Source organism: Sesamum indicum, linkage group LG3 (genome assembly GCF_000512975.1).
Source record: "Sesamum indicum cultivar Zhongzhi No. 13 linkage group LG3, S_indicum_v1.0, whole genome shotgun sequence".
Lineage (NCBI taxonomy): Eukaryota > Viridiplantae > Streptophyta > Magnoliopsida > Lamiales > Pedaliaceae > Sesamum > Sesamum indicum.
This window is the reverse complement of record NC_026147.1, coordinates 449,052-459,961: the sequence shown is the minus strand read 5'-3', so window position 1 is coordinate 459,961 and position 10,910 is coordinate 449,052. Positions and strand designations below refer to the sequence as shown.

Sequence of the window (10,910 nt, the reverse complement as noted above, 5' to 3'; positions counted from 1 at the left end):
ACGCTTCGCTTCAACACTAATTTCAGAAAAAACATAAATACCAACCAATTTCCAACTCCCCCGCCGCCAGGAAAAAGAACAGAAACATTTTTTGAAGCCATTGTATGCAAAATTGGTGAAACTCATTAAGAACCAAGTAAACAGCCTAACCAAAAATATGGCGCCACAAGATTTAATAAAGAATCATCAAATTTCAGCAGCCAAAGTAAGTTAATAAATAACGGTGTAACCTCAATGAACTATTGTGAGCTGAATGAACAAGAAGCACATATTTCTAACAAAAATCCAGCCTGCACATTATAGCACACCTTACCAAATTTCGCTCCTCCGAAGAAAATCCTTCACTCGCGTTATTTAAAGGAGCACAAACCATACAAATTGTCATAAATAGGCGCTGACGCGCGTTTAACTACCTGTTTTGGGGAGATCGTCAGCACTGCGATAATAATTACGCAGAGAGATCCGATTCTCGACGTCGGACTTACGCGTCATGGCGTTGAAATTGAATCAATACGAAGATTTCTCCGGCCGTCTCATATTCACGGCGACAATCTCGAGTTTCCCGGCCGGTCTTGATTCTCCGGCGAGACGCAGTGGGTTAGCAACTGATTTGCAGAGTGCAGTTAATTCTTATTGATGGGCTTGGCCCATAATCTTCTTATTGGGCTCCAGAAAATTATTGAACTTTCAACACTAAGCATTCATTAAACAAAAAGCCCAATCTATTAGGCCCAATTATTTTATTTGGAGACAAAATATTTAGTACATGTGTTATATAATGCTCACTGAATACCGTGCAAATAAAAATTTTAGTAATTTTAATGATTATTGAATAATTGTATCTAAATACTGTCAGAACTATAAATTAAATAACATGGACACATATATACACAAGAGAATTCCTGCCTAATTTCAGAATAAGTACAAGCAAAATACCTATAGAAAAAATACCAAAATAATTTACATCTTGAGGGAAAAAAAATCAAAATGAATAAAATATCGGGTAAATTATAACAAGCTTCTATGAGGATCGTAATAAATTACAAATACCATCCCGTTTTTAAAGAATTATCAATATCCCTGAAATTAAAGGCCGTCCAACAACGAGCCAAATTCTTTAGTTTTCATTAGGTTTCCATCTATTTTCTTGTGATGAACTAACCAAAATGTCCTATGAAGTATAATTTTATTTATATTTATACAATTTCTAAATTTATTTTACAATTCTTTAATATTTTCCATCCATTTCTTTCTATTATTGTATAATTTTTAATTTAAAAAAATAAATAAAACAATTCAGTAAGTGCAAAATTAATAATTTTATCCGCCATCCAAAAATTACATGATTTGATCAAAAGTATTGTTAACATCCTAAATAGCGAGGGGTGTTCGTAATTATACCATACTTCAAAAAAGTTCATTGAAATTGACATAGAATATAATAAAATAAAGGGATAAATTACATCCCATAACTTGCGGTCTATTTACATAAATCACCTATATTTTTTAAAAAAACTACACATCGCCCACCAAAAACGCAACATCTTTTACTCAAATTACCCCTGCATTTTGGAAAATTACACATACAGTCGCCAAAAATATTAACATCATTATACAAACTAATCCTATTGTTTTGCTGCTATGCGTGGTTTATAATTATGCAAAAGACATAGATAATTTGTGTAAATAGACCATACATCAAGGATGTAAATTTAATTATCCCTAAAATAAACTTATCTTCAAAAATCAAGAATAATGAGATATCTTCAATAGACTTGAACATTGCATCAAGACTCACTACATGAATTCCTTAAACTTCCCTCGTCCATATTCATAAATATCTCCTGTGATGCATGAATCAATATTCCATGTAACTTAACTAGGAATAAACACATGAAAAGGCTCTTCCCACAACTATAAATACTACAATATCAAACAGCCGTATCCATCACAAACATCCTCATTTCATACATTCGCAGAACACAAAAAGAAACCTTGTAATCTTGTTGATATGAACACTAGAGACTGCTGCAGCGGTTGTGCTGGAGTCGACAATGTCTACTCTTGTACAAACCATGTGCGAAGGGCAACTGTGGTTCCGGTGAAAACAAACGCTGTCAACGTTAAGTCTGAGACGATAAAGGAGGAAAAAGTCGATTTAGGTTATGCAAACCATGTTTCTGCTGAAGTGACTGCTTCTGTGAAGACAGAAGAGCCTGTTAAGGTTAACATGTCTTTTTATAAAATATGATGTTTATCTTGTCTGAATGTCATTGTCCTGAGATGCGTTACTCGACAACTATGGAATAGCCCTGTTGTCTATGGAAATATTTCCTATGTGGTATTATTGTTTTAAATGAAATCTTAAGTTTGTCTTATGTTTTATGTGTTGTGTTTTACACTATTGACATAAGTGCTTAAGGTGAAACTGACAACATAGGAAACATAAGTTTGCATTATTGATTTCCACAAATGTCTCATCAAACATTGTCTTGACATACAAATCACACATAGTTTCTTAAAACAAAGGATGTTAGAACAGCAAATGCCACAAGATGATTGTCAGCAGAGATGCATAGAAGCCAAGCCTGGGAACCTTCTTGTTTGCAACAGGATCATCAGCTTCAATATGCTCTTCCACGTTGAAGTCGCCTCTTTTAGGACCATAGCAACACCCAGTCTCGATTGTTTCTCATACATCCTTTAAAGTAGCTCTGTTGTAGAACATGAAATGTTCCAAGATCCCATCGATGCAGTCGAGCACATGGTGAGTCTCCGTCAGGCACAACCCTTATTGATCAGTGTATTCAGGCAGCACGTGCGACTCTCCATTTTCTGTGAGCTTGTAGGCTTCATCACAACTGTTGTATATCTGCTAACATGCTCTATTTGTTAGGCAATTACAAGATACATTGTGAAACATATGCAAGAAACAAAAACAGCTTCAAGTTAAGATTGCTCAAAACTATGATGGAATTGCTTGCAACTACAGTAAACGATTTCCTATCATTTATATATAAATAAGGTACCTGTTAAAATATTGTGCAAATTTACAAATCTGCCCTCAAACGAAGTGCAACGATGGTCACACCCTATCAAGCAAAACAGAACTCTCAGACAATCAGTCCGAATGAGTGTATATTACTATATACTTACATATTTATCTTTAAAACATTCCAGGGCTTTATCAAAAACAAGACCAGGATCAGTGCCTAGTCCTTCTGCCTGAGGAAAGTTCTGGTTTGTCCTAACTTATCCTCCGGCTTCCGCTTGAGGCACGTACTCGTTTGCGACTACGTTTGCAGCACCTAAATGGGAATAGCCGTACGCTCTCCCTTTCCTAAAGATATGTGCAAGTTTCAATATCAAGAGTCCGGAAAAGAATGGCAACAACCACAATTGAAACTAGCAGAAACTGTTGTGTAATAGATGCTAAGAATTCCATGAGTAAAGACTAGTTTATCTTGTACTTAATTCACAATCAGCAACAGAAAAGATGTTTCTTTAGGTAGGAAGATGGATATTTCAAGTATTCTTGTCTAAGAAGAATTTGGTCTGAATCAAGAAAACTGTCTGGAGAATTCTTTTATTGGAAAAAGGGTAAAAATCATAGGTGATTTTCATGTGATGTGGTTAAAATTGGACGCACTAAAGGTAACTATGGGGACAGGCAGTTGGGCTGCACCCACCAATTCTTTTCACATGCTTTTTGCTTGTGAGATGGAAATCAAACCTACATTAGAAACCTACAAGTAGAAGTTACTCTTTATCTTGAAAACAAATTAAATTAGTCGATGCTGGACTTCATTTGGTTGGTTGATGAAGGGTTATTGCAGTTTGATCCGTTAAGGATACTAAAGAAAGTTTACAACATATATTTCCTTTCAATAATGTAGCTCTTCATAAACTAATTGAAATTTGATCAAACTCGACTGATTTTACCAAGTAAAACAAACTCATATTTACTGTGAATGTACTATTCATAAGATCACAAGCACAAGCAAACTAAGGTAAAATAATGGTTTCATATTAAGGTGGAAGAAAACACGAAACCAATTTATTCATAGGCATTTAAGAATACCATCAAAGTCGATGCCCTGTTATATCCTTGTCTTGTATGCACAGACAGATTCAATAAATTTCAAAGGCATCAGTTCCATAATATATTACCTTAGCTAAAAGGATCAACAGAAAGGCTATAAGATGGCATTGTGAATATATATGTTGTTTCAAGCAGCATTTAGCATTTTATAGCCTACTCTTCTTCACTGGTCCCATCTCCTTTGCCTTGGCCCTCAACACATGCTTCTGTATCTTTCCTGTTGCCGTTTTTGGCAATGACCCAAAGACTACTGATTTTGGAACCCAGTATGCGGGCATCTTTGATCGACTGAACTTCATTATATCTTCTGTGAGTTGTTGCTGATTAGATGCATGGACATTGGACTTCAATGTCACAAATGCACAAGGTGATTCCCCCCATCGCTCGTCTGGCCGGGCCACCACCGAAACTTCAAGAATTGCTGGATGCTGGTACAGAACGTTCTCTACCTCGACGCTGCTAATATTTTCACCTCCTGATATGATTATATCTTTGGATCTGTCTTTGATTTCGATATAACCATCTGGATGCTTCACAGCCAGATCACCAGAGTGATACCAACCATTGGCAAAAGTCTCTTTGTTTGCTTTAGGGTTCTTAAGATAGCCCTTCATTACAACGTTACCCCTAAACACAATTTCTCCAACCGTTGCCCCATCAGTAGGCACAGGCCTCATGTTTTGAGTATTAACTACTTCTAGACCTTCAAGGCCAATGTATCGGACCCCTTGTCTTGCATTCATACGGGCTTGGTCTTCAGGAGGCAGCAAGTCCCACTCGGGCTTCCATGCACATACAGTAGAGGGACCATATGTTTCAGAAAGCCCATAAGTGTGTGTAACCTTAAAGCCACGTTTTGACATTGCAGAGAGAACAAAAGGTGGTGGAGCGGCCCCTGCTGTCATTACATGGACGACACGAGGGAGGGGAAGGACGGTGTCTTCTTTGGATGCATTTACTATGTTATTAAGAACCACAGGAGCAGCACAAAAATGGGTGACACCAAGATTAGCTATAGCTGAATATACCCCCTTAGCTGTGACCTGTAGAGACAAAATATGTAATATCAGAGCAGCATAAATAACCGGCTTAGTGGTGTAACTGCGCCAAAACATTTTCATTACAAAGAGCAGTTCCCCTCTTAGATGAGCATTTGCATGCATTCTGTGTGTATCTATTTGAATTGATCTGAACCACAAGTAGAAAGTGATAATTAAGAAAACTGGAAATATTATCAACAGTGACTGTGAATATGCATGCACGAAAGAATGTTAACAGCTTCACATGCAATCTCCCGTTTGGATAACAAAAGGATAAACTTATTTAGTTTGGAATTACCACATTAATACAGAAATCTCCCTTTGTGACTGACTGCTTACAGATCATTTTCTACATAAAATGACAAAACTCACGCATTTGAAGAACTTTGACATAGCCATTGTTGAGTCCTGCCATTCCATTTTCTACATGATATTGCGATAATTAACTCTCAAGTACCCTCTCTAAGTGAGAGTCTGAAATGTCAATGTGTTACCTGTCTGAGGCATATGCTTGCAACACAAAGTGCTGCAAGAGTCCAAGGGAAACACCAACCATTACAGTGGAACATGGGCAAAGTCCATAAGTAAACAGCTCCTTCTTTAATTTCCCATATAACAAGATTACTCAGAGCCATGAGATATGCCCCTCGATGATGCAAGACTACTCCTTTAGGACTAGCTGTTGTACCAGAGGTATAACCCAGAGCAATGCTATGCCATTCATCCTCAGGCGGTTTCCATGCAAAGTCCGGATCACCAGTTTCAAGAAACTTTTCGTATTCAATGGCTCCTCTTCCCAGTGCATATTGGAGTGACTTTGGATCACAATTGTCATCAGAAATAACAATCAAAGTTGGAGGTTTAAGTTTTCCCTCGCTTTTGTCTGCTATAATTTTCGATGCTTCCTCTGCCAACGAATAGAACTCTTGATCCACCATTATAACATCAGACTGTGAATGTCCCAAAAGAAATGCAATAGCTTCCGCATTTAGACGGATATTGACAGCATTTAATACGGCACCAGACATAGGAATGCCAAAATGAGCTTCAAACAAGGCTGGGATGTTTGGCGCAATAACTGCAACCTGTTATGATGAAACAGATAGATGAACTTCTGCTGTAGGTCTCCAAATCCTTGAAAAATTCCCATAAAACCTAGTCCGTTTAAAGTAACTATCAGTTTTTTGGGGAACTTAACTCTTGAAGAATAGCTCATTTAACTAACAGCTCCATGAATTTCCAAATTTAGACTGTCATCATTTCACTAAGATACAGATAATGAGTTAAAAAGTTAATTGTAACAGAAACAACCAAAGCAGTGATTAACACTATATCTGTCATTATCATTTTTCACTATTAAAAAAAAAAGCTAGAAAAACAAATCAATTTATACAAAAAGAGAAATAGAATATTTGAATAATACCCGATATGCTTTCCTAAAAATGTGAGATGTAGTTGAAATTTTTATGGTTAGCAGCTCGTGAGAGAACTTTTATATAAGGCCTTCTCAAAATCCCTTCACGCAGTAGTTAATTATGCTTTAGAATCATTGACAGTTAATAATCCCTCCTAAGCATTAAGATAAAGTTGCAAGCAGCAAGCGACATCTAAGTGGCACTAATTTAGCTTGATTTCCACAAAATCCAAGCATGGAGGAGATTCCCATGACTTAGACCATCATACACTAGCACTTTTGACTGTGATCAAATCATCAATCAAGGGTCACGCCAGAATTTAAAATATGAGCTGCAAATCAAAACCACTTGTGTGAAGAAAAAAGCAGTTGCAAGAGCAACACAATGCATTCGCTCAATTTCTGTACCTTAAAAGAAAACAACATGCAATACTGGAAACGTGCACGATTACTTCGTATCGATATAAATAAACCAAATCATTCAACTTCCTTCACTATTGTAAATGATCGAAATTAGCATGGACTATCAGAACCACCAAAAGAATTCCAAAATTAAAAACTCTTCAACCACTTTTTTAGTCTAATAGGATGCGCAACAGATCGAGATGAAATTCATGAACGAACATACACACACACACACACATATACATATATATTGTAAAACAAATACTATAAAAGTTTGAAAAAGGAAACAACTTTTTTCGCAAAATCCAAATCACCACCTCATTCAAAATCCAAAAGAATGAACAATTATTAATAACAAACACTACAAACAATCACTGGCTGGCTATAACATCACTCACAGTGCTGCCAAAGGTGACGGCACGCTTGTTGAGGGCGGAGGCCAGCTGGCGACACCGTCGGTAAGTTTGGCTCCACGTGAACCTTACCGATCCATAAATCAGCGAATTTTGGTTCGGGTGGACAAGCGCGGATCGCTCCAGAAACCATAGCGGCGTCAAGGCGGTGTAGTTAGCTGGATTCCTGGGCAGATCATCTATGTCTCTCTCCACAACACTCATGATGAACACTATTGAGATAACTTGTGTCTGTACAACTGTATGTATATATATAAGTTGCATTTTTTCAAAGTTCGCTTTTTAGAGGAACTTTTTTCTAAGTTCTTGCATCGTTTACTTTGATAATTATCTCATATGTTACTTTTTAGTGCCATGACAACTAATTGATTATAAATTATCAAGTATGACTAATTATTTTTAAGGTACAAGAGAATTATATTTTTGTTAAAATAAAAAAATAATCAATAATATACTTTTAAATATAAAAATAATTAAATAATAAATAATTTAAATTAAAGGAATTAATAAATTAAAATTTGCATTGAATTGAATATAAAAATAAATTTAAATTATTTTACTAACTACTTACTTAGAAAAATAAGTGAATCTTTTGGATAAAAATAAATAACATAGACTTATCCATATTTAAATATAAAATAATTAATTTTTTTAAGTGACAAAATAAAATTGAAAAATGGAAACCAGAGCAAGCAAGATAATACATTTAAAAAAAATAAGCAAATGAATAAAAACTATAAGCAATTCAAATTTTAAAACAAGATGAATAACCGATAAATAATTAAAAATTTGATTAAAAATATAAATAAATAAAAGTATAGTTTAATATAAAAATAAAATTTAGATTATAATACTAACTATTTTATCTAAACAAATTTGTGAATTTTTTGGATAAAAATAAATAATATTATACTTATCTAAATCTAAATTAAAATGAAAATTTTCTGGTATGGCAAGTAAAATTCAAAGCAACTATTCAAGTATGCGCATATACCACAAAAAAAAAAAAAAAAAGAAAAAAACTCTACCTCAAAGTGTAGAGTTGCAAAAATAGTTAAAAATAAATGCACGAGATGTTACCTTACAACTCATGCATTTATATATATATATATAAATTTAAAAAAAATAGTTAGAATTTAATTTCTACTGAGATGAATTGGCCACAAGCACGTTCAAGACAACAAACTCGTGTCAACAAGAAATCAAAAAAAGCCAAGCTCCTTTATGTCAAACTAATGTGTCAAGATAGGAACCTAGACGATATTTTTAATGAGATGAACTTACCACAAACTCGTATAAGGCTTGATAAAACAACTCGTCTCACCTATAAAAGACTGAATGCCATGCACTAGCACTTTATTTTGAGTTGTAGTGTTTAATTCCATATCTCCAAGTGAGCAACTTATGGAATGTTGGCCAACACAATATGCAATAAGAGTTTCATTACACCATTACCCCTGTATGAACACATATTATGATCTTTTATAAATTTATGATTCTACTTTCAAATTGACAAGGACAAGATAGATACAACAGAACACTCTATCAGAACAGAACTTACAACTATTACAAGCAAAAACTTCACACAATGTGCTTTACGTTTCCCGGTATTAACTGCAAATGGCTCCCAAACTACCACTTTGAAGCACCTAGACATCTCGTTGGGCTACTTAATGTACTGAGACAGTCATCTGAAGCCCTCACCATACCCCATTTTTCAGACAATGCTGCACATGAAAACCTCAATTGGCCAGACGTTTGTGTCAGCAAGACTGACCTTACTCTTACCGGTAGCGAGACCGTTAGGCCCATGTAATCGGCAAATCTCATTAGTTACCATGTACTTCGAGGCACGAAAGCAGCAGTTAGAATCTTAGTTCTAATCAGTTTTTTGGATATGTGATAGAAATATCAACCTGAGCATAATAGTCTTTCCAGACTCGTGGAGCTATTTGGTGACCTCCAAGATCAAAAGCTTTGGATTTTATTTTCTCAATACTCGGTTCCTCAAATGTTGGAAACTAAGTTGGTTGATGTTGCACCAGTCTCTGCATCCAGAATCATGCCATCAAAACAACACTCAAGTTACCATATCATCAATTCAAAGACAGAGCAAAATAGAGGAACTTCTTTCAGCTAAAGCCTATTCTATGCAAAGAAAACTCCAGCTGCTCAACGTTATTTGGCATAAATACCTCATTATTATTTAAAAAATTATAAATATAACATCAATCTTATCGTCCCTCTAACAACGAGTCTATTGCGTTAAGTTTCCATTCATTCTTTATGGTGAACCGATCAAAATAGCCTTTTGGACGATGAATTATAATTTTATATATATATTTTTCAAAAATATGGACTAATATTCCATATAAATTATTTATTTTATCCACTCTAATTTTTTATATTTATTTATTTTTAAATTTTTTTAATAAGAATAAAATAGTAATAGTCCACCTTACCATCTAGAGGCTACATAATTATTTTTCATTGTAGAGAATAATTATAAATTTTTAAATAATAAGAAGGTATTCATAATTATGCCGAATTTCAAGAAAGATAGCTGTAATTTATTTTTTTTTATTTACCAATAAAAAGGCTATTATAAAAATTCATACTGTATATTAAGTCTATTATAAAAATTAATACTATATATTAAAGGAGAACACCTTTTTTGTGTCTCTCCCTTTTCTGGTTTGTTTTTACTTATTTATTTTTATTTTTCATCTAACTTCCTCTCCTCCATCATTTTTTATGGTTATTTTTCTTATTTTCATTCATTTTTTATAAATTTAATATTAATTTATTATTTATATATATACTTTACTAAATAATAAATATTTTATTTTAAATAGTATTTATACATGTGCGTTCACAAATTGCTAGTTTATAAATAATTTGTTTTAGACTGTGTACATTGGCACATTACAAGCTCAATTTATATCCAGACAATACAACCCAGAAAGCCCAAGTCCGTTATAGGCTATAAGGCCCATTAGCACACCCTTTCGAAGCGTACAGTAAGTCCAAAAGGTCCAATTTCTTGGGCAATTTCGTCAATTCAAAGACGACATCAGAATTAGGGTTTCAAAGCTCAGCAGCTCATCGTGGCTCATACAAAAGAATCCAAAACCCAGTCACCCTCGTGTCCCTATCGCCGCCCCCCTGCACCGGTAAATGTTTCTCCCACCACCGCTCCGCCACCCCCCTGCCGATAAATCGGTAGATATGTCTATATATGTATATATTCTTGATTGGTTGCAATAACTGTTGTTCTTTTTTCTGTGTTTTTCTGCTGAAGCAGAGCTGAGAAGAGAGTAGAGATATGGCGAAATCGAAGAATCACACGGCGCACAACCAGTCATACAAGGCCCACAAGAACGGCATCAAGAAGCCCAAACGCCATCGCCACACCTCCACCAAAGGGGTAGCCTTCTTAATTCTCTCTTTCTTTGTGTTCATAGATTGTATAATTTGAGTGAATTTATTTCAATTGCTTTATAGATGGACCCGAAGTTTTTGAGGAACCAGAGGTA

The 10,910-nt window shown here is 34.9% G+C and overlaps 1 protein-coding gene and 1 pseudogene across 2 annotated transcripts; both read right to left on the bottom strand.

Annotated features, from left to right (window-relative positions):
- Positions 1-613, bottom strand: part of LOC105156855 — a 6,072-nt pseudogene extending 5,459 nt beyond the window's left edge.
- On the bottom strand, positions 2,464-7,632 carry LOC105156854 (acetate/butyrate--CoA ligase AAE7, peroxisomal). 2 transcript variants are annotated; one of them, XR_002286827.1, is made up of 5 exons: positions 7,360-7,632; positions 5,637-6,227; positions 4,171-5,145; positions 3,030-3,340; positions 2,464-2,872 (listed from the first exon to the last, which is right to left on the bottom strand). XR_002286827.1 is itself a non-coding variant. In XM_011073094.2 (3 exons), the coding sequence occupies exons 1-3, from the start codon at positions 7,576-7,578 to the stop codon at positions 4,249-4,251; spliced, it is 1,707 nt and encodes a 568-aa protein (XP_011071396.2). In that variant the 5' UTR covers positions 7,579-7,632; the 3' UTR covers positions 4,036-4,248. The 2 variants fall into 2 exon arrangements, 1 of the variants encoding a protein (XP_011071396.2); XM_011073094.2 differs by lacking the exons at positions 2,464-2,872; positions 3,030-3,340 and having other exon boundaries at positions 4,036-5,145.

What these genes read in the sequence shown, in the direction of transcription:
- LOC105156854 (XM_011073094.2), bottom strand. Translation starts at nt 7,578, where the DNA reads ATGAGTGTTGTGGAGAGAGACATAGATGATCTGCCCAGGAATCCAGCT. An exon ending in CCGTCACCTTTGGCAGCACT is followed by an intron (nt 6,228 to 7,359) that starts GTGAGTGATGTT and finishes TCATCATAACAG; the next exon opens with GTTGCAGTTATTGCGCCAAA. An exon ending in CAAGCATATGCCTCAGACAG is followed by an intron (nt 5,146 to 5,636) that starts GTAACACATTGA and finishes TTGTCTCTACAG; the next exon opens with GTCACAGCTAAGGGGGTATA.